This window comes from Mercenaria mercenaria, chromosome 3, assembly GCF_021730395.1.
Source record: "Mercenaria mercenaria strain notata chromosome 3, MADL_Memer_1, whole genome shotgun sequence".
Taxonomy (NCBI): Eukaryota; Metazoa; Mollusca; class Bivalvia; order Venerida; family Veneridae; genus Mercenaria; species Mercenaria mercenaria.
Genome location: NC_069363.1, coordinates 61617729 through 61643403, shown reverse-complemented (window position 1 = coordinate 61643403; position 25675 = coordinate 61617729). Strand labels below are relative to the sequence as shown.

The following is a 25675-nucleotide window of genomic DNA, read 5'->3' as shown; positions in this document are numbered from 1 at the left end:
GCTAGCTGGATGGTTTCCACACTTGAAAAATTCAACATACTTAGCGAGGCTCAACCCAAACCGGTAAATGGCATGTGATTTGTTGTTAGCAACCTTAGCCAACCAAGCCAAGGCGGCCCCGCCGTTTGGTGTTCAGTCACACAGACACAATTAAGGTAATTCAGCTAATAATAATGTACATCAACATGAGTGTGCTCATTTTAGTTCCCCATCCTCCACTTAATTACTGTATTTTATCACATGCATTACGTAGTGGGATCGAAATAGAGCCATTACATTTATATGATTATGCACCAGTGTAATAAAGCCTTGACGTTCACCTCGTTTTAAGCATAGGGTCTATAATATGTAAAGATAGTTGAAAGTATGATGTTTCAGCAGGAAAAGCTTACATGTGATAAAAAGAACATTGCATTAATTTTCCCAAGCAAGCCAGCCAACATGACCTTTTATTACTCACCAGAGTTTCACTGCTCGGAAACATTTCTGTCACTGGCCAGCTGAATCCTAAGGTTTTCAAATTTATCTATAGAGCGTTAGGTACACTTTACATTTGACAGTAGCTATGATTTTTTTCCAAATGATAAATATGATTTTAGTAATTAAAACAATTGGTTTAGGAGATTGCTTTTGATTTTTTTTCTAGTTTTAGCTCTGGTGGCAATGTTTTTCGACGCATCTGAATAATTTTGAAGTAAATTGTTAAAAGGGTTTCTGTAAAATTATGCTAAAATAAGGTGAAAAGTTTCTGGCAAAAAAAAAATTTAAGTGTTCACACCTTATAGTGGCTATTCTATCTTAATGAATCAGAAGAATAATAAACCCGGAGCAGGGTCACCAGAGAATCATTTGTATGTAATTCTTTTACTATTGGGGTATTGCACATAAAGACATGGAAACTTTTTACAGTTTTCACCATATACATATTAGAAAAACTCAACAAAAGTCCATTTTGTCAAATTTTCTGACAAATTAAAATAATTTGAACAAGCTGGAAGTGGAACACCCAAACGTGACGTATTACCATTTTTAATTAGGATAGCAGTTTCTGACAAGAAAACTTTTCAAATTTCAACTACATGCGTAAAACAAACGAGTAAAAAAACTTTGACAGCTATGTTTTTAACAAATCAAAATAATTTTGTCAATCTTGGTTGAGGATCACCGAACGACTGTTTGTATGACATAATTTTAATATCATTTTAAGATTATATGTTTCTTTCTTTTAGATCTAACAGTCCCCATGTGCAACCAAACAGGATAATCCAAAGAACCTCCGGATCGAGTTTCATTAACTTCAACCATGTGTTCTTATTTAAATTACAGAACATGTCATTTGCAGAAATTGTTGATAATGAACAGTGATATATTCAGCTATTTTTACAGCAAATTTAGGCCGTTTCCCCAAGCCAAAACACCTATACTTTCCCAAGAATTCCCTATAATTGTTAAAAAATTTCCGTAAAGAAGGTCATATCTTCTCTCTGCGGTTCAAAAGTAAGTTGGCATCAGTTCTTGAAAATTGGGACCGTTCTTGTTGCTGTTACATTCTAATGTCTAGATTTCAAATTTGGATTTTTCTCTTTTTGGCACTGATACTGGGTAACAATGAATTTTTCAACAACAGATAAAAAGAAGCTGTCTTGAATAATTCACCGATGATGGACGGGGGACAGACAGTGGGTCATCACAAAAGCTTAAACTGAGTAGGCTGTGCTCCGGTGATAAAACAATTGCAACTCTTGGTAATTCTTTTAAGACCTTATTTAGAGCAATAAAGGTATGCCTTACTTCTGTAGTGAAAGATCAGATCTAGCATGTTGCCAAAAGTTCTCTTTGGACTGATGTAGAACCCTCCATTATCTAACCTGCGTATTCTGTAATGTTTCACACAGGCATCATTTATCTTCGGATCAAAGTCTCGCACAGACAGCACATACATACCTCAAAAATATTTTCAGAAATTGACTAGCTAAACATTTTATACTGTTTTAGCAAAAACCTAGTCTTCGAAATCTTTCAAGTTTCTGTTTACTTAATCGTGTTATTTAATGCAAGATTTTAAAGTCAACATACCAAATTCCTTAACTCTAATATATCCTCTTAAAAGCATTTAAGACGTGAACAAGTATCTAATGTCAAAAAGCTTTACATTTCCTAAAACATTTCTTTAATTCCTGATTTGATTGAAGTCTCAAACAAATACATGATCTTTAAGTTCTAGGGCATGGATTTTCCATGTATAAACAACAATAAATTAGTATTATTTAGGATAAATACCTGAGGTCTCTCTCATGAGAAAGGTTCCTGTAGGATTGCCTGGCAACAAAAGTTTTTTATCGGCTTCCTTCCTGTCTACATTATACCACCAGCTGAAATTGTTCGATTACACATGTATTCTATAAAGAACTAGAGACAAATCAAACATGTTTTACAGCAGAAGTATTGTGAAGACACTTTTTGAAGGGTTTGTAGCATTACTACTTTATACTTTGTATTACCGATCATTTGACGACTTTCCACATTTGATGGTGAAGGAAGACCCAAGGTGCCCCTCCATGCATTTTTACATGTAGAACCATACAACTTCCAAAAGTCAGCTGGATGGCTTCCTCACATGCATAATTCAACGCACCGATTGAAACTTGAACCAACATTAATGAGGGTAGGTAATTCAGAGACATCGACCTTAACCACTCAACCTTGGACGCCCATGATGACACTTTGAATGTGTAAATCTATATAAATTCGCTAAAACATTGCATTTACATGAAATGGAGATGTCAGTGTGTAACCTATATTTTCATTTTGTCTGCTATTCAAAATGTGCAAATTTTGCATCTTTCTTTTAACTGTCAGCGGAAGATGAAGGTATATACATGTATGAGAGGACATTGTCTCCAGGTTACTGGCAAATAAAGGGAAGAACATTTTGACAATCGTTTCAAATTGATGAACAATATGTGAACAATTAAGTGACGTCAAAGACTTGAAACGCAACATAATTACACGCCACACCTTGCCGTTAACGATAGAAATGATAGAAATTTATTCCCGAGAGATGTATATCGGGTAAGTGTCACAAAATCAAGTTAATTATATTTATCATCCTTTTAAAGGCAATGCTACAACTATCAGATTAAGCATTGATGTACTTTTAAACTCTTGGTATCTTAATACATAGGTAGATTAATTGGATTAGTTGACCATATAATGTCACACCTGAGTAAATTTTACCTGTAAATAATTGACCAATGAGTGTGTGATTGAAGAAATGTATATTGAGTATTTTTGCATAAGCTTACATCTGAGCTGACTTTTGACTAGAGCACATGGCATTTTAGCCTAAAAAGACTTGATAGAATATTTGGCAGAAGTTTATTTAAAAGATACCTGAATTTTCATAGTTAACTAGCAAGATAATGCTTTATGGTCAGAATTATTTTCCTGTTTATTTAGCTTGTCAAACCTTCAAACCAGACATCAGGGTTGGTTGGAGGAGAGATACTCGTAGCTCTTGGTATTGGTAGTTGGTGCCTTCAACACGGGTTTTAGAACAGTTGAGAACTTTGTCTGGTGTGGAGAGCTGGTATAGGAATGTGTACAGTAACGGATATTCCCGTCATAAGTATTATTGTCGGTGTTTGGACTAAATTCAGATATTTATATGGTCGGTATATTTCAATATACTGAACAGTTTTCTACTACAAGAAACATTGACCAAATCTGTCGGTCGGAGTTGAACTAACTTTAGGATTAATAACATTGAGGACCAAGCATTGGTCGGAGATTCTAGAGACATTTAATTCTTAAGGCGGAAGTGTTGTGTGGTGGTCTCGATTTGATTCCAGGATTACAGAACTTTTCATTATTTAACAGAATATCTTTGTTTTATATGCAATATATATTTAATATTTAATTTGATTATTAAAAGATTGATCAAAAGTGAATTTATTTTGTTAAGTGGTTATTGCAGTAGTAGAGCTACCCGCTCTGGCCAAACCTGACTTGTGACATTGGTGTCTGAAGTGGGATAGTAGTTCTTTGCCGGAGTAACCACTCCGGAAAAAATTGTTGTATATTTAAGTTTGTGTAAAATTTTTATTTGTTTTCAGATGTTGAGAATTGTAATCCATGAACAAAGGAGAAGTTTTGGCTCAGTATAATTGCAAAACTATCGAAGGGCCATAACTGTGGTAAAAATAGACAAAGCAAAAGTTCCTTCCTTTATGGTCATTTGTACATCAAGCTTGTTCATCTGTGAAAGTTTAAAGCAAATCAGGCTAATAGTGTTGGAAGGTTAGACACACAAGATATCGAACTTTTGGACATATAAATGTACGGACAAGAGCAATGTTATTTGCACCCCCAACTCACATAAATGTGGGGGCATAAAAATTTATATATTTTCATAAATGTGTGTGCGTGCGTGCGTGCGCGCGTGCGCGCGTGCGTGCATGTGTGTGTTGAAAGTGAGGGGAGAGGGTGTCTCCAGGCGACTCTTGATTTTCTACGCTAACAATTTTTGTCACAGATTTGCATTTGTATACTTTTATCTCTTCTGATCACTAAAATGCTTTTCAGTTTACAACAGTATTCAAAATGGTGAACAACTGTCCACATGGTATCAGTTTGTTTAAATACATAGATCATTCCTTGATGATGGCTTATTGAAATTATGCTTTGCTCATGCAACATATGTTAGGTCGCAAAATGAAATTCTTATCAGACTTTTTGACATTACTATTAGATTTTATGACAGCTGCCATATCGGATTTACAGGAATTTAGTAAAATGGCGACCTGTTAAAAGGGAAAGATTATATATCTGAAAAAAAATCACTCTTAAGTAGCAAACAAAAATCTGACTGATTTTTGGATAGACCTTGTTTTTTCAACAGTGTTCCAGTAATACTCAAGACGACAGCTTAAATCTGTGTAATACCATAAAATAACTTTCAACTTATCTATAAAGTTTTAGGATACGAAAAACAGTCAAAATGGTGAGAGAAGATTTTTTTTCTGCTTTAAAATTAACCACTTAATACATGCAAAATTAAGTTTAAACTTGCTTCTCTGTATTTGCCTGTGTTCTTTTCTCAAGCTAAAAGCTCTGAATCATTATTTTGGTAAAATACATTATTCTGTTAATTTACAGAAACTTAACAAGGTATTCATTACTACAATGTTATAAAATAACAACATCTGAACAAGTGAACTGAACTTCTTCCTATTAGACTAACCAAACAGACAGTAAGCCAAAGTAGGCATCACTTCACTTTAGATCTTAAATCATTCATTTTTTGTACTTTTTTAATCGGGTGTGGGGGGTGGGGGGTGGCGGGTGGCGGGGCGGGGTGGGGTTAACAACTTTGTACAATGTACTGATTAAAAGTCTTGTCCTCTACCCACTAAGCTAACTAGACTGACAAGACACGTTTGAATGTCTGAACCAGATTTTGAATTCTATTGCTAATCAGCTAGTGTCATCTGTAGGAAAAACCTGCGACATGGAACTACCTTTAAAGTATATCACAGTTTTTATTATCATGAACATGGTATTCAACATTACCAGTAATCAGCGTACACCACATCTCAAACATACTACACAATCTAGTGTGTTATATGTAAATCTAGCGACTTACTCTTGAGAATGTTGTGAGTAATCATGCATCATAATATAGTCCTTTGGGATGTAAACATTCTCTTCCGTCCTCAGATGTCGAGCTGCCCACCGATCCGAGATTTGACTGAAATTAAAAGTATGAACAGAAACAAAAAGTATGAACAATTTAATAACAGACAGCAAAGACATATGAAAGGCAGAAAACTGCAAATGCTCATAAGATTTTTTTTTATCAAAGATAGTTGCAAAAGCAGTAAGGCATAACATATTTCTGGCGTACGTTACATATTTTCTTATTGCAACTAGTAAGGAACAGTACAGATCATAAAAAATGTTTGTTTTTTCACTGAAGAGTACTAAAACTCATCAACATATTAACTGTGAAATATATGGCCTATTTAACAGCTGCCATATCGGATTTACAGGAATTTAGTAAAATGGCGACCTGTTAAAAGCGAAAGATTATATATCTGAAAAAAAAATCACTCTTAAGTAGCAAACAAAAACAAAAATCTGACTGATTTTTGGATAGACCTTGTTTTTTCAACACTGTTCCAGTAATACTCAAGACGACAGCTTAAATCTGTGTAATACCATAAAAATAACTTTCAACTTATCTATAAAGTTTTAGGATACGAAAAACAGTCAAAATGGTGAGAGAAGATTTTTTTCTGCTTTAAAATTAACCACTTAATACATGCAAAATTAAGTTTAAACTTGCTTCTCTGTATTTGCCTGTGTTCTTTTCTCAAGCTAAAAGCTCTGAATCATTATTTTGGTAAAATACATTATTCTGTTAATTTACAGATCATTACTACAATGTTATAAACTAACAACATCTGAACAAGTGAACTGAACTTCTTCCTATTAGACTAACCAAACAGACAGTAAGCCAAAGTAGGCATCACTTCACTTTAGATCTTAAATCATTCATTTTTTGTACTTTTTTAATCGGGTGTGGGGGGTGGGGGGTGGCGGGGCGGGGTGGGGTTAACAACTTTGTACAATGTACTGATTAAAAGTCTTGTCCTCTACCCACTAAGCTAACTAGACTGACAAGACACGTCTGAATGTCTGAACCAGATTTTGAATTCTATTGCTAATCAGCTAGTGTCATCTGTAGGAAAAACCTGCGACATGGAACTACCTTTAAAGTATATCACAGTTTTTATTATCATGAACATGGTATTCAACATTACCAGTAATCAGCGTACACCACATCTCAAACATACTACACAATCTAGTGTGTTATATGTAAATCTAGCGACTTACTCTTGAGACTGTTGTGAGTAATCATGCATCATAATATAGTCCTTTGGGATGTAAACATTCTCTTCCGTCCTCAGATGTCGAGCTGCCCACCGATCCGAGATTTGACTGAAATTAAAAGTATGAACTGAAACAAAAAGTATGAACAATTTAATAACAGACAGCAAAGACATATGAAAGGCAGAAAACTGCAAATGCATATTTCTGGCGTACGTTACATATTTTCTTATTGCAACTAGTAAGGAACAGTACAGATCATAAAAAATGTTTGTTTTTCACTGAAGAGTACTAAAACTCGTCAACATATTAACTGTGAATTATATGGCCTATTTAGCAAACGCACAAGCAAAACTTGTGGCAATTTCAATAGACAGTAAGGAAATTGTGTACCTAGTTTTCGCATCCACTTCCAATTTATCTCCCTTTCTGAAGCTGAGATCATCGTTTTTGATTGCATCAAAGTCATACAAGGCAGGTACTATAAGAGCATCTGAAATAAACAGTTTCAAAGTCAAACAAGGCACATACTATATGAACATTTAAAATAACACAGTATCAAAGTCATACAAGACACATACTATAACAGCATCTGAAATAACACAGTATCAAAGTCATATAAGACACGTAGTAAACGAACATCTGAAATAACACACTATCAAAGTCATACAATGCACATACTATACAAACACTTGAAATAACACAGTATCAAAGTCATACAAGTCACATATACTGTACCAGCACCTGAAATAACATAGTATCAAAGTCATACAAGGCACGTACTATACGAACATCTGAAATAACACAGTATCAAAGTCATACAAGGCACATACTATACGAACATTTGAATAATACAGTATAAAAGTCATACATGGCACATACTATATCAGCACCGGAAATAACACAGTATCAAAGTCATACAATGCATATACAATACGAACATTTGAAATATCCAATATTTAAGTCATACGAGACATGTAATTCAAGAGCATCTGAAATAACTACATAATTTAATAACTGTTACACAGTATCAAAGTCAAGTTATACAAGATACATACAATGAAAGCACCTGAAAAAATACAGTGTCAAAGTCATACAAGGCACGCACTATTAAAGCATCTGAAATAACACAGCATCAGAGTCATACATGGCACGCACAACAGCAACCTCTGGAATAACTTGTACTATCGCTGAATTAATATCCTCCGTTCAATAATGTGTTTGTCAGATGAATGAACTCACTTTTAGAAAAGATATATTACATGAACGATTTGTAAGAATGATGATTTAAGATTGTGATCAAACTGTAGAATCAAAAAGAGCGCCTGACCATTTGAAACCCTTCTACATTACAGGGATCTTACATGCATCCTGTGTAGGACAAGATTTTCCCAAACTGAATGTCAGCGGGTGATGAAAACTGATCTATAGCATTTTTGAGATATTGTCAATTATAAAATTGCGCATGTACTTTGGAACATTTATTTATTCATATACTAATCTTTGTGTATATTGTATGGTTATTATATATTTAGCTTGATATTAGATATGACATATAATTGTGTGACATTGATCATGATTTAGTGTACTTTTATTTAAAAGGATGAGGATGATGATAAACACAGTGTTTTGTCAGTTCTGTTCTGTTTATTAATATCTTTGTGAAACGTTCAACTAATAACATGAAACGTATTTAGAGGACCGATAAGAAATTAACATACATTCTTTCGTTTTGTTTTTATTAGGATTAACGTAACAGCGGTAAAGTGATTAGTCATATGGCGACTTTCCAGCTTTTGATGGTTGAGGAGTATCCAAAGTGCCCGTTCGGACATTATTTCCTTACGAGCTGTCATCTGAGTAGAACTTCAACATTAAGTAAGTGTGCTAGCTTGATTCCTTTAATAATTCTACAGCAAAAGCTTGGTTTCGATCATACAGCGATGAGGGGCAAGAATTCGCAATCAGCGATCTTAACCACTTACCAAGGGACCTGTAATTAACTATCATTTATTTGTGTTTTTTACACTGCTTGATAAATACATGTGACACCTTTATAAAGAGTAATAGTTAAAATTGTAAACAGTCTGGAAAATGTCAAAAGTGAGCAAGATTTACAGCAGATACAGTGACTAAGGTTCGGATTAGAAGTGTAGATTTTAATGTAATTAACATATAAAAATCACAAAAGTTTGTTCGGTTTTCGGAGTAGAGAGGTTTCGGATTATAAGGGTATTTTTACAATAGAGAATGAATAAGAAAAAGTGGGACCAAATAATTCGTTCAGTTTAGAGAGGTTTTCGGATTAGAGGGGGTCGGATTAGGGAGGTTCCACTGTATAACACTTTGTTTTGTTGTTATCCGATTTCAATAAATGCTAGTCGTGTCATTAAGATTTTTTAGTTCTAGAATGTGAATATATACATAATGAAATATTCAATAATTTTAAATGATATTCTAATGAAGTACAGATATTTTAATAATTATTATTTTCCTTCTCTTGAGAAGGAACATTTATGGTCAACATTTCACACTTGACTGAGCAGGCTATGGACACAAGGGTACTATCAAAGGCATCCGAATACTAGTAGGGCGCGCTTCTTGGACTCATGCATATTCATTACAAATAGCCTCTATGCCAATGTGTGTTCGTACGTCTTTACGTAAATCTATTGTGAAATGCGTTTTATTAACAGCAGGCTGACAAGGAACAATAATTCGTATAGAGTACTGACCCTTGTATTGAATATTTGATACTGTAGAATAGAGATTATTATAATGAATATGCATGACCTAAAATAGACTCCTGCCATGTTATGAAATAGTCGCTGGTTACGTAATGTTTTATAGCTTCAGATATATTTGTATAATGTGCTTCTTATTATTTTATAACCTGTCTAGATCATTTTCTCGCGTTTCGTAAATGAATATGTGAAATATTTTTGTGTACATAATATGCAGGTGCTCGCTTGTGTTAATCACGTGACGAAATTAACGGGGAGTGCTACTTCTGCACAAAATTTCGAAGATTATAATATTGAACATAAAGTAAACAAACAGACTTTCATCACTGTCGTATTAAACATCTGTAATATGATGCTTAAATCAGATTTTCTCAAATCATTGCATTTTCGCTAGAAGGGAACTTTTGGACAGATACATCTTGTACCAAAGATATGACGGATTATTATTCAAGTTTTTTTTTCAATTCTGCCTACTAATAAATTAAAATGATCGTTGATAAGCTCCTCCCTCGTACTTTTTGATCCAATGGCAAATTCTCGCAAATGGACATATCCATGTATCAAGACAATAAAAAATCAAAGCCCTGAAAGGACGGATTGCCAGTGCTTATTGAGTGATACACCTGAGGAATCAACATTTGATTGTGCATAGACCGGTCATGATTTGAACAATGTTGGTAGAGGTCCACCAGACAATGCTTCATGCCAAATATCTAAATTCTGTGTATTGTGGTTCAAGATAAGAAGATGTTTAAATGTTTCCCTATACAACTATATGTAAAACTAAGTTTGCCCAAGTGTGGGCCCAGGTTCAACTCTAAACCTAACACTAACCCTAAAGCGGAGTGATTATGTGAATACAAAGTTCATAATTATTGTAGAATCCGTTGCAAATGGTTTTTATTGTTTAAAACAGTAGTCCTCAGTTTCTCACACACTCACACAATACCAAGATTATAAAAAATAAATATGGGACTATTTTTTACACGTCAAAATATTTGTTTGATACGGTCACATAGAAATAGATGGAAAACCCAAACAACGCGAGGTTGAAACTTGATAGTTGATTTAGAGCTAGAGCCAGTTGCTTAAGCACTGGCTAAAAAGATCAGAAAATTATTGCCATATATTAAGAATGCTTTTACAGAAAATATATTTTTAAAAGTAGCCAGCATTAATGTTTACCTATTATCTATCATATTTTTAATAAGATGGTTACGGTCGCTGACTTCAAATCACTTGCCCCTCATCGATTTGGGTTCGAGCCTCACTCGGAGCTTTGAATTCTTCATGCCATCCAGCTGGATTACGGAAGGTCGGTGGTTCTACCCAGGTTCCCGCTCGTGATGAAATAATGCACGGAGGGGCACCTGGAGTCTTCCTCCACCATCAAAGCTGGAAAGTCGCCATATGGCCTATACTTGTGTCGGTGCGACGTTAAACCCAACAAAATAAATAAAAATATTTTAATAAGAATAAGAATTCCGAAAGCATTGACATTGAATTCACAAGTAAGAAAATAAGAGTCCATTTCGTAGAAGTTTGGCACGAAAATGTCCATTTTGAAGGACACGGTCTTTATAAATTACAATAGTTTGGTTATAAATTAGACAACTATATAATCAAAGGCAGCCAATATTTAGTATTACCTGTTATCTTTCATATCTATTTAAGAAAATACAGATAACATTGAGATTAAAGTGACAATAAAAATATAAAAGTCTATTTAGTAGAAGCTTGGCACGAAAATGTCCATTTTGAAGGACACGGTCTTTATAAATTACAATAGTTTGGTTATAAATTAGACAACTATATAATCAAAAGTGACCATCACTTAGTCCCTGTTATCTTTCATATCTATTTAAGAAAATACAGATAACATTGAAATTAAAGTCATAATTGAGAAAATAGTCCATTTCGTAGAAGAAAGGTCCATTTCGCACTCTATCCCTACCCAGAAAATAATACTTCCTAGTGTCATCATATATTTCTCGTATTCATACCATGTGTAAAATATATTATATTTAAGTGTTGGTAAGTACATTTATGAAGAAATATTAAATTGACAATTGCTGATTTTAATTTGGGACTTTATGGCAGTTCGGATTCTATTAAAAATAAATAACAACCTTTTTTCTACTGAAAATATTAGACAAAAATTGAAATTCATCTTTTAATAGTAACAATTAATTTTTCAAAATATCAGAAAGTTATAAACTTTAAACTGCCAGGGTAAATTTATAAAATTAATCTGTATGCTAAAATACTGACGTTTCTTACATACTTTTTTCTGTTATGGTTAATAACATCAGTAAAAGATCCTTTCGAAGGACATAATGCAACAAAGTAAAATTAATGCACACTCGGGTTGATTAAGTCTGCTCATGAGAGGCTATGAAAAGTTCAACAACCCTCAAGCCCCAACCCACTCACCCTGGGGTGAACTTTCTGTCAGCAGTCCCAAGCACAGTATTAAGACAAGCTTTACTCATTTCATTTTATTTTTCAACTATCGTGTTCTCTTCAACCTTTCATATAAGATTAATATGTTCGTTTGTTTTGGATTTAACGTCGTTTTTCAACAGTATTTCAGTTATATAATGACAGGCAGTTGACCTAACCAGTTATGGATTCTTTACCAGAACAAACCTGTTCTCCGCAAGTAGCTGCCAACTTCCCCAGGTGTGTGACTAAGTAGTACGCCTAAGGACAATAATTGCTTGTTAATTACAATACTGAAGGTAACGAAGATTATTTTGAAAGGTAACATTTAAAATACCTTGAAAATATTAACTAGCCGTTAAATCCACTTTTAAGTAAAAGTTTTTCAATAAAATCTTGCTTAAGTTCCTCCTTTTTCCTCAGCTTCCTATTAAAGAATTACATCATATATCACAAAGAATAAAAAAGAACTTTCTTGTAAATGCGGTCAAACCCAGGGAAAGAAAGTAATAAAACTTTCCATTAATTTTACTACTTAATATAAATGAAACACACGTTATATACGAAAAGGACATTGAAGGTTTCAATATGTCATAATTACAATTATAACACATATACGAAATAACATTAAATTGCATAATGTGCACAGTACTTAGTTCAAATCCTGGGTAGGGCATCCGGTATAAAGTTATATTTGCCCTTGATATACTGAATATCCAAGTTATACTCTTGTAGTAAAAGTCTCCATTGCAACAATCTCTTTTTTCGTTTTGTTAATGAAAATGAGAGGATTATGGTCACTGAATATATCAAAAGTGCTGATTTGCCAAAATAATAGCTATAAAAATTTTCAACAGTAGAGTAATTTCTATGATGTCTATTGAAAACGTCTCTGAGTAATAACAGACACGATGCTTACTTCCAGAGTTGTCTTCTTCTAGCAATATCAAACTACAGCTAATTCAAATGGTATATTTGGTGCCAGAAGAATAGGTTCACAGCAAGTATGGCCTTCAATTTCTCAAATGCGTTTTTGGCATTTTTCATTCCAAAAAAAAAATGACATTTTCGTAAATAAACATGTTAAGTGTTCAGCAATAAAAGAAAAAGTTTTACAAAATAATGTATTATCCTGCCGTACAAAGAAAACGCATTACTTGTCTTTTACTGTTTTGAACTGAAAAATCAGAGAGAGAGAGAGAGAGAGAGAGAGAGAGAGAGGGGGGGGGGGAAGAGAGAGAGAGAGAGAGAGAGATTCAACCTTAGCGTCAATGGGTATTACTTGATCCTGTCCCGCAACATGACCTAAGAAAATAACACAAACTTTACAAAATTCCCTATTTTGATATTTGTTTGGTCAACTTTGCCTCACTGAATCTTTTGAAGAAATCCTTGGTCGTCTGCAAATGACTTTGCCAAGTGTCATAATACATTTGTACTTGATGACATCATCAATGCATCCATCAGATTTATTACTGTTCAGAAATATGAAGTCGCTGGTAGGTGGATTTTTCATAAAAAATGGTATGACTTTATACTGAAATAAACCTTAAGGTGAAACCATTGCTGAAACTATCAATACAGGCATCAACTCTGGAAATAGGAAATGAATCAGTTTTTTACGCTTTTAACTTACCTATATAATCTGTAAACAACTGGTAAGATTTGTCAGGTTTTAAAACAAAAATACAAAGAGAACTCCAGTTACTGTTTCTGGGTTCATTGAAATCATTGTCCAACAAATATTTTATATACTTTTTAAATATTTTTGTTTTAAGGGTTCATTACGGTGTTCTGTTTGGACCATATTTGGATAACTAAATATCATTAAGCCACACTGTTTTTTTTTTTGTTAAAAGGATACGGGATATACGCTGATGAGAAAATCCATATCATGCGGAAGCGAAACTTGAGCCTGATATGAATTTTCGAGACAGCGTATATCCTGTTTACTGCCACAAACAAGCTGTGTAATGATTTTGTCTTGTCCACTACCCTTTACTTCCATATTTTCTGAGTGCTAAGTATATTCAGTACATTTGCTCTACACATTCCTGACATTTCTCATAAATGTATATTTATGATTTTTCTCGCACTGGTTTCAACGCAAATTTGTGGAATTGTCAAAATTACTGTCTACTGCCCCATTACGCCAGCGATGCGCCAGGCTTTTGTCTCAATAGATATTTAAAAAAGAATTTACTGGCAGGATATGGAATATATCCTGTCTGCACGTGACGTCAGTTGACCTATAGAAATGCAAGAAACTTGTAGAAAGCGAGATAATAGAAATCATGACCCTGCTTTCCCTATTGAATATTCATCCTTGCTTTTTTCAACTTTTCCCAAATTTCCCAACCCTTTTAACTACCTCTTGCCAGTTTTTGTATTTTGCACATAATCAAAAATGACTTGTTGTTGGATTTTTAAGCAACCCGTCTGCTATATTGTTCCGATACAGCTTTTTTTTATTTGTTTCGGACCTACTTTGCGATACATGACTCTATAGCTGTATTTTGGGTCCACTTTGCTTCCGGGAATCTATCCCTACCTTTTATTTTCTATACAGAAACAAACCATTACCCAAAAGGCCTGTTAAGCCAGTATGACTAATAGAGCACTAGAATCTCGTGTGATTATTGTTGTTTTTTTTACTTGCCTAAGCCATTTGATTTTGTATGAAAACTCCAAAATGAGGCATAAGAAGATATGATGACATTATGTTCATAACAAATTAATTAAACATAGAAATAAAACCCGCTTACAAAATGTATCTTGAGGTATTTCGGCACACAGGCAAAATTAATTAATGTTAGTCTTATTTAAAAAAGAAAAGTTTATGACGCGGGTAGGGTTATTTGAATACAATGAATAGTTACGTTGTCTCTTTAAAACAGATTAAGTTCTTAATAACACACTTACATATTTTAAACACATGATGGATAAAATGTAAATGAAATTTTACGTTGAATAAAATGCATGGGCATGTTTTCTTAAAAATATCTGATAATCATTGAATATCCGAATACTAGTACAGTTTTAATTTCAACAACAACAACGTTTTTGTGATCAGTCTAAATAAAACACAAGTGTGTGAAAAATATGACCATTTGAAAGCACTATTCTTACATATAGACAACACAAGTAATTGTTTACAACAGAAATAAGGCTTACTATTTTCATGTTGAATTACCCCACCGTTTGATTTTGCATGCAAAACTCAATTCGGGTCATATTTAGTCATTACTATTTAAAACTAACATTTTAAACTAATATAGAGCAATTCTTAAAAAGGAAAATACTACTGACCGTTTTAATATTTTTCCCCGTTTCCATAGTGATAGATTGTATATTTTAAAGCTAGGACATTTGTCTGATAATATCGATATAAAATATGACAAAAATATCAAATGTGATAATCTGAGCCATAAAAAGCTTACTTCAATCATACAATCTGTAAGACAAACAAATGATTCGGGAAATCCACCCTTACACCTTTTTAAATACAATAAATCGACATAATCAAAAATAAGCTCAAAAGTTAGGCCAGATGTAGTGAATACTAGCTTGTATAGGGACCTAAGGTGGCCCGAGTCCGTTACAGGTCAATGTTATGGGGAAAAATGCCAATTTGAGCGACTAACAGTAGATTTTATAGATGAGAAAATAAAAACAACTCTAAATGTAAAAATGTAACGTTTCTTTATATTTTAGTCACAGACATTGTGTCAGAACTTACTCCTACCCTTTTCAATCCCTGCCAACCGTAAGCCAATATTTTGTAGCATTATAACACGTTCTGAGCATAGGTGACGATCATAAAATTGGTTTTGTTACAATTACAGTCTGTTTTAGTTTTGCACTTTTTAGCACAAGTGCTCCTTAAACGTAAGGATTGGCATCTATGCAATTTGACACTGGGTTTGACTCTCTACCGTAATTGTTGAAAATATTGCCCCTGGCAAAATAAATGTCCACATCCTTTAGTGTGACATGTTACTCAGTACTATTAAGTCAATGACCCTCTTGTTAAAACGTGCTGAAATTGTAACAAAACCCGTTTTATGCCCGATGCCTATGCTGTTTCAAAGCAAAATATATAGGCTACAAATGTAACTGTTGGAAGGGGCGAAAAGGGGAGTCCTGACCCCAAGTTTCTTTGATTTTACGTATTAAAAAAGAAACCACGCCAACCGCGAGCGTAACATACATAAAATTCACGGGTAATTCCTTTAATATTAAATGTATACTTTCAATATGGCTTCAGATACATTATAGCTCGAAATGCACATTAGAAATATATAATTACCGTCAGCATTTTTGGAGAAATTCACTAAAATCAGACGACTTTACATAAAATTACCTGAAAAAATCTCAGTAGTGCGACTTCAAATTTAAAAGCATTGTAAAATAAAATACCAACTTTGGACAAGGAAATACAAAAAGAAAAAAAAAACAGAATAGAAAAATATTATAGCATTTACATCATATGCCATAAAGGTATAAATACATGCATTTTTATCAAAAGTACATTAAATGGCATAAGTGACCGAAGTGACCAATTTAGCGAATCGGGTAGTATATAAGCGAGATTAAGCTGAAAATCGGACAGAGCGGACGCATTGGTAACACTGTCTGAAGACGCAACCATGGGTTTTGAGGAAGAGCCCCCGCTCCTCCAAATAAAAATTACCAACAAGGATATGAGTCCCGTTTATATGTGCTTTAGACCTGTCGCGTTAAAGAACCAGGGAAGCTTCTGAAATTGGAGCGTCTCTGTATCTTGCACTATCTTCCCGCTAATATTACTGAAGTCTTTAAATAAGCTTACATGCAAACAAAAAACCAGATGGTAAATTAACCAATAGAATGGCAGCCATACCTAAACATGGATAAACTTGATGCCGCGGACGTAAATAATGAATACGGGTTGGTTTTAATTAGGCGTTATATTACCAGTGATGTTTCAGTTTCATCATAAAAAGTAAAGTTTAAGCATTTTATGGCCGTGGCATTTGTCTCTTTGATTTATTGTTTGTCCGTCAGGAGGGACACCATGAGTCTCTATATTGATGATTTCGGTAATCTGTAATATCTAATTTACAACCTCAACACATTTTGGCATATTTGATAAAACATTATGGGATATCGCTGCAAAACGTATTCAAAAGTAACATCTAAATCAGTACTAGATGCCCACTGGCAACATGTCGAGGCCGCCAGCTGTCAAAAGGACTAGGAGTTGCAAATAACACCCTGTCTCATTGAGGCAAACATTTATGTCAAATACAAAATGATTGCAAAAATATACAATATAAGTTATTTATAATAACAACAAAGGGAAGTAAATCTTAAGAAAATCTGAGTCCAAACCAAAATCCTTACTAGTAGAGATAGGTCAAAATACACCTCATAATTGGATGTAACGTGCATATTGTACTACAGAAAAGTGGTCTTGATTTTTCCCTACGACCAGTAATAAAAAAGTTACAATATAAGCTATTTATAGAAACAACAAAGGGAAGTAATTCTAGGTTCTTGCACATGACATTCCGTCATATCATGGTGAACAATTGTGCCAAGTTACATCAAAATCCCCCATGCATGAAAAAGAAATGCTCCGGACAAAGTCATTCTTGTATCTGACCTTTGACCTCTAAGTATGACCTTGACCTTAGAGCTAGTGTCCTGGTTCTTGCGCCTGACACTTTGTCACACGATTGTGAACATATGTGCCAAGTTACATCAAAATTCCTCCATGCATGAGGAAGAAATGCTCCGGACAAAGCCATTATTGAATTTAACCTTTGACCTCCAAGTGTGACATTGACCTTTGAGATAGGAACCTGCAGTTTGCGCATGACACTGAAGCTAACATTCATGCCAAATATAAATGAGATTGCTCCATGTATGTCAAAGTTATGGTCCGGACAAGCAAATCCGGACGGACGGACGCACGCACGGACGGACGGACGGACGCACGTATGCACGCACATACACCGAACAGCCAACTATATCTTCGCTTCCGCAAGCGGGCTCGACAAAAAAAGCAACCTCTGCCAATACCAAGACATGTTCCAAAATTAACTTCGGACTTCGAATTAAAGCCTCTTTCCTATATGCAATACAAATGATTTTTATTTGGATGACAATCAGGCACCGATCTGAAATTGAAAACAGGTCTCAAAATTCAAAGTTCGCTGTTCCTACGATTGATAATGGCTGGATTTCCAGAAACAGCAATTACTAAGCAACGCAGCGTAAACAAATAAGAATGAATAAAACAAAACATGAGTCGTTGGAGAAGAATATTGAATATCCGTTAAAGTCGTTTGGCCGTTACCAGTTATATGTTAGAAGAGTTATTTATATTTGACGTTAACGTAATTTCAAACGTTCACGAGGTGGTATCAGACGTGAAACGCTAGAGCCTCAGCCTGTAAAGTATAATGTTGTTGACTCTTTCGAAATAAATGATGCTGTTTGATAATTTTGCTAAACAATATTTCAATAAGAATAAAGGTACTACTGTCTTTAATGAATATACCTTTAACTTTAATGCAAGTGCAAATATTTTCAAAATATTTTTTTTTCTTGAGTTTGTAATCGACTGCAACATGTTTTGAAAACCTGTGCTAAGATTTTTGTCTAACATTAGAACGGCAAGTGATTGAGTGTCACAAAAACACCATATTAATGATAATTAGCAAGTATCAAAATGTTTAAATACAAGTTACAACAGCAAAATAACTGCCATACTGATGAGGCATGTTTGAAGTGTTTGAGTGTAAGTGTTTAGCAAAGCGGATTTGTTGTATAACAATTCTGAGAAAGACTGAAACAAGAATGTTGTACACTTGTTTTGTAAAGATCGATCAAATGGTTAATTAGAAGATTGCTGAAGTCGTTTTATTGTTTGCAACTCCTGTGTACAAGGGAGAGTTATTGACAGACATCCGCGTAAAGATGCTAAAAACTTAAATTGGACAAAACACATCTAACGTTTCCTATTCGCACCTGTAGTAACCCATTTAGAGCACCTTATCTGTCCAATACAATATTTCTAGAAGAAGTCCATGTAAGGATCCTGAAACTGAGTTTTAAGAACAATTTGAGCTTTTTTAAATTTGGAATCCGGTGATATATAAACTTCTGAAATATATTGTTCCAATTGTACTAACCAAGTGTGAAGATATATTATGCATCTGATCAAAAAGTGATAAATGAAAACGAGCAATTCCGTTTACATGATTTAGAAATAAGGGCTTGTAACACTGCAAACGTTTAATAGATTAAGTTTGGTGAAAATCATGCGGTTCAGGTATCATGAAATGTCGCTTAAATTATTTTGTTTAGCTCTGATGAATCAGCGTTAGAAAACTAATCTTCTACTTTGTTAAAAATGCTAAGACCCTATTTTTGGAGACGATTCGACTATTGGTTAAAGAGGATGTCGTTCAATGGATTTTCTATCTTTTAGTACTTGGAAACTACGGGCATTGGATCTAGATCAAACAAATTCAAAAGTTAGCCATTTGAATCCATAGAAGCTTTAAATGAAGTACATAGTTTTTGAAATACACCTTACCATCAACAGATGTGTCCTTCGTAAGTTGTAATAAATTGCAGTCATAGTCATCCTTGTCTTTCTCAATGGATTCCTAGAAAGAAAGATATATCATTTAAGAACTGTTTGGTTTCTACATAAATATGGTACACCAACCTGCCGCCTCTGCTTGTCTTATATGTTGATTATGTAGTGTTACTCTGTTTCTTAGATTGATGGTTTCTCCTATATAATCTTCTTTACAACGTCAACCAGAGCAGCGTATTACATATATCACATTCTTGATTTCGCAGGTTGCTGAAAATTTTATTTCGAAATATTTACCGTTTCTAAACCAACAGACAGCAAACTATACCTCTTATTTAATTCTTGTCACCCGAAACACACAAAAGAAAATATTCCGTTTTGTCGTGCAAGAAGGGTACGGTATGTGCTATAGTTTCAAATACATACCAATGTGATTATCGACCTTCAGAACTAAGAAGATATCTTTTAGCTCGCAGTTACCCTTTGCCACTTGTTGAAAATGGCATTAAAATGGCGCTAAGAATCTCGAAAAGTAAAAGAAAAAGATAATTCTCCAACAATTCCATTCGTATCGACACACAATCCGAAAAATGCGGAGATTTTTAGTATCATCAAAAATAATATACCAATATTAAAAGCGGATGAGAAAATGAGAGAAATTATAGACAAACGCAATTTAATAAAGAGTAAAAGACAACCAGCTAATCTTAAGAAATTATTAACACGCGCTAAATTTGATGACGAAAACAGGAATACAGAATTACGAAATGTGGCAGAGGAAACTGTGGATTATGCCCTCATCTTCTAGAAGGGAACACATTTACATTTAGAAACGGTAAATATTTCAAATTAAAATTTACAGCAACCTGCGAAATCAAGAATGTGATATATGTAATACGCTGCTCTAGTTGTAAAGAAGATTTTATAGGAGAAACCATCAATCTAAGAAACAGAGTAACACTACATAATCAACATATAAGACAAGCAGACGCGGCAATACTTCCAGTAAGCAGACATATAGCAAACTATGCAAAACACTGTACACCGAAATTCAGCATATTCCCATTTTATAAGCCGAAAGAAAATACAAATACCCTTCGGAAGATGAAAGAAACATATTTCATCAATCTTTTTAAACCGTCTCTGAATGCGAAATAATAATTACTACTTATATAAATATTTGCAGAATCTACAAGGACGGAATTTATGCATTATTTCATATATTTTTTTTCAATGATGCTAACGACAATTTAACAATATTCATCATTTACATAAGCGACGTCATTATTGATAACTTCCTGCTTGACGACGACGTCATAAATATTCTCCTAAAGATCCATATTAATGGTGAAACCGGTTGAGATTTTAAACTTGAATTTTTACTGAATTAAACCATGTAATATCAAAAAAGGCATTTCCTTCAATCTTTTTTCCCGCTTTATTATCCGTATTCCGTATTGTTCAACAACAGTACATTTTGGATATATCAATATATATATATATATATATATATATATATATATATATATATATATAGAGAGAGAGAGAGAGAGAGAGAGAGAGAGAGAGAGAGAGAGAGAGAGAGAGAAGCAGTCCAGACAAAATCTTATTAAAAAATAAACCTTTAAGGGGATTTAACTACGAAAATAAAAATCTGAGCAGGATAAAAATATACAACTATGCTTCTTGTCAATCACCCATGTGACGTTCTAAAGAAATCTGGTCAGAATTTCTAGAATAAGCGTGGATATATATCTCCTCAAAATTTCATGTATGAAAGTCAAAGGATCCGTAACATATGCGCAAGAAGGCTTCTTACTCGGGATTCCTTTGATTTTTCAATCAGATCCCATAAATAGTATAGTTGTCCCGAAATCTTTGATTCGAAAACGTCTTTTAAGGGACCTTTATTTCGTAAAAATGTATTCGAGCAGGACGTTCTGAAGCTGTGCACAGCAAGACTTCATACCTATTTCTCCTTTTGAGTTCAATTTATAGACACGTCTGCCGATTAGGATTCGTAACATATGCGCAATAAGGCTTCTTACTCGAGATTCCTTTGATTTTTCAATCAGATCCCATAAATAGTGAATTAGTCCCGAGCACTTTGATTCAAAAATGTCTTTAAAGGGACCATAATTTCGTAAAAATGTATTCGAGCAGGACGTGCTGAAGCTGTGCACAACAAGACGTCATACCTATTACTCACTGAATTCTAGGCAGTTTTCGTCTTGAAAACAAGCAAGGACAAGCTAAATGCAGACTGACAGATGTACAGACAGACGGAATGTGCCAACGTCATACACAAGAAGGCCTCAGACCAATCACTCCTGTCAATTTCTATTGAAGTGCTAACGGACCGACGGACTGGCAGATTACGAAGACAAAATCTGAATGGAAAATATTATAGCTCATTCTTTATTCAATATGAGTTACAACAGTTTTCCATACATCCTTCGACATATCTCCTATGAAATGGGGACAAATAATGATTCGTTATGTTACACAGGATTACAGAAAATGAGATTTAATTGTAATTTATGGGTCATTCCAAACAGTTCACGAAGCAAACAATGTCGGTATAAATGTTTGTTGCATTACAATAATTTTGTATCTGATTGATTGAAAGAAACAATTAAATACTTACTGTCTGATTTTGAGGACGACCTGCGTCTACAAGTTTCTGAAAATGATAAATAATAAAAGGTTAGGGAAGATTTCCTGGAATCACAGAAAACTTCAAACACAGCCAGACAGTCATACATCACAAAGTAGGTCCGCAACAAAATTAAAACTGAAGTAGAAAAATATAGCGGATAACTCGCTTCAAAAATCCAATAGCAAGTACATTAAATCATATGCAAGATACAAAACTTGAGAAGGATAGAGAAAGGATGGGGTTGCTGGGGGTGTGGAAAAAGCAAAGATGACTACTGAACAGGGAAAGCCACGCTCAAAAAAGGCAGTCCCACTACACCACAAACCGGAAAGTTATAAAAGGAGTCCTTTCTATTTTACGCCGGATAATATGAAAATAAATGTGTAAATCTAAAAAGCATCCTGACGAATTACCATTTACGTCGTGTACGTCCTTAGCAACCAAAGCGAAACGAAAATAAAACAAATAAAGTATTTGCCTACTCAGTCCAATGAGCTGTATCAGTCCAATGAGCTGTATCATTTAAGAAATTTAGATGCACATATATCTTATACAACATTGAGGGTATTATTTATAGAAGCTTTTTCAAATCATGTTAAGGATATTTCAAAGTATGGTTTTTACTCCTTGCGTTTTGGAGATTCAACCTCCACCGCCAATAATGGAGTTAAAAATAGATTTTTAAAAGACATGGTTGATGGAGAAGTGAAAATGCCTAAGATGGCTACATTAAGGACTCTATTAATGAAAGGCTACTTGTATCAAAATCTTTAGGTCTTTGGTATGACAGACATGTTTTGATGCTCAATGATCTGATTTAAATGTACAAAATCAGAAATTATCCCGTTCTTTATATTCAGCAGTGTCCAATCACTTGCGTGCAATTTATTTATTAATAAATAGTATTAAATGAATATGGTTTTAGTATTTGTTCGTAGAGATAGGTAGGTATGGGGAAATTAATTTTCTAACTTTTGAATGTAATGAAATATTTGGAAAATAGTTTCCCCTGATTCGTCAATTTATTGACGTCTTGTCCTCAGCAACCAACGCGAAACGAAAATTAAACAAATAATGTATTTGCCTATAGTTTGATTTTGACGTTTAAATTATAGACTCGTCTGCCGATCAGGGAAACCAGCATGATTTACCTTGCCTTATTTCGCGAAGAACCACTGTCGTACTGAATAACACTACCTAAATAACGGACAGGTCCATAACTAAAAGTAAAAAAACATCACTGACCTCGAAACCGGACTATACTCAGTCCAATGAACTGCCTGCCATACATAAGAGTGGTAAATGAACAATAATAATGAGCGATGCCTTACGCCAATCGTTTAGTTGGAAAATAATTTCCCCTGATTGGTCGGTCAATCTCTACTCGTTTTGCTGGTCATGTGACTAGTGGACAGATAGGTGACCACGTTAGAATAGACGATATCAGCGTAGAGAGTCACGTGATCTTATCAGGGTAAACACTCCAAGCGGCTTATCACCTGAGCTATCAGTACAGTTACATTCTATTGAAATACACATCTGCAGAATACTAATAATTATGTTGATTTATTGTTGTGTGCCAAATTGTAAAGGCTCTGGTAAGGAAGAAAATGTATCTATGCATCAATTTCCAAATGATTTAAAACAGCAAAATGTATGTTTTATCTTTATTTACAGTCAAAACATAATGAAATATACTAGTAATACATCTTTACATTTCAACAACATTTTTTTCACAGCATAGCGTATAGATTTATCAAATTGTATCATGTACAGTTATGTTGCACTTTCGTAAGTATTACATGTAGATACCGGATAACAATACAAGTTGATAATGTTAACGTATTTAAGGTGTGGAAGGAAAGAATACGTTGTGCAGGTCTGCAAGAGGAACATCAAAGGACGACTTTGTTATTAAATAAATCAACAAGAATTTGCAGCAAACTCTTCAAAAAAGAAGATTTTCACTACTTAATAATAATAATGTCACACCAAGAAGAACCATGTTACACAGTGCTACACCATCTGTATTTCCCCAGACGAAAACACGAACACGAAAATCGCAAAAGAAGAGGCACCTAGAAGACAGTGACACTGACACTGCGTCAGAAAAACGATGACAGGGTTCATGCTGAAACCTAAACTGACATACCAAATATCTGCAACCATCGGTTCTTATTGACATTATTGAATCAAACCCCTAACTGAGATTAATGCAGTTCTACACAGGATTTCAAAACTCAACTATATTTAATACTGTTCTACAGCTGCTTGTTCCAAATAAAACAGAAGTCAAAAAAAAAAATATTGGGATAGACGCAATCCAAATCAATTTACAAGTGGTGCTGATTCCGATGATGAAGGGTGTGTGAGCATGGACAGTGATGATAAAGATGACGACTCAAAGCAAACCATTCAGATTACATAAACTTTCGCTTGAGGATGAGTTTTTGTTAACATTAATGAAATTAAGATTGGGATTACTTAATAAGGATTTAGCCATGGGCTTTCAAATTTCACTGGCGACTGTAACAAAAATATTTATTACTTGGGTGTTTTAATGTATGTTGTACTCGGCTCCATAGTGATATTTCTCATCAAGACATTATTTCAAAGTATATGACACCTGAATTTAAAAAGCAATACCCTAGTACAGTGCTTATAATCGACTGTACAGAACGAAAAATTGAAATAGTAAGAAAATCTCAGACATATTCGGATTATAAATCAACTAACACATTTAAAATCTAATTGGTGTGGATAGCAGAAAGGTTTTACCATTGCAAATGAACTGTCTGAAATTGGACTTCGCCTGAATATAACACCATTTTTGGTAAAACGAAAACGATTATCTACGACTGATGTTCAGGACACACATGTTATTGCACAACACAACACAACACAGCATACACGTCGAAAGAGCAATTTGAAAAGTGCAAAATTTCCACATATTTGAACGAAAGCTACCGATAAAATCTGCTGGTGTTTTGGACTGTTTGTTGTATGCTGTCTAACTTTCAAAATCCATCATTACTACAGCACAGAAGAACATTAAGTTATTAGTTTATGTCCGCAGGTTTATAGTATGGAACTGCAACATTAACGTAAAAGTGTGCTTAATTTATTTCTCTCGATTCATATGGCTTTTTATTCTTCCTTTGGCTTCTCTAACATTTTGCTTTGATATGGAACTTGTTAATTGTCTTACAAACAAATGCGTCATGAATGCAACTTTCAGCAAAGAAATTATATCCTTTATCAAATGACCTCTTTTTACCATTTTCCTTTATGAAATCAGCACTTTGAATAATAGAAAATATCTTTGGTTTCCCAGACAGATTTTTG

The 25675-nt window shown here is 34.1% G+C and overlaps 1 protein-coding gene across 1 annotated transcript in view; it reads right to left on the bottom strand.

The window, feature by feature from the left end:
• LOC128555914 (tyrosine-protein kinase HCK-like) overlaps positions 1-25675 on the bottom strand; it is an 86538-nt gene that overhangs the window by 20234 nt on the left and 40629 nt on the right. The window contains exons 7-11 of the mRNA XM_053539733.1: positions 19666-19738; positions 7285-7384; positions 6898-7002; positions 2281-2372; positions 1792-1944 (exon numbers count right to left, since the gene is read on the bottom strand). Coding sequence (XP_053395708.1) covers positions 1792-1944; positions 2281-2372; positions 6898-7002; positions 7285-7384; positions 19666-19738 — 523 coding nt within the window. The remainder of the gene's footprint in view (positions 1-1791; positions 1945-2280; positions 2373-6897; positions 7003-7284; positions 7385-19665; positions 19739-25675) is intronic.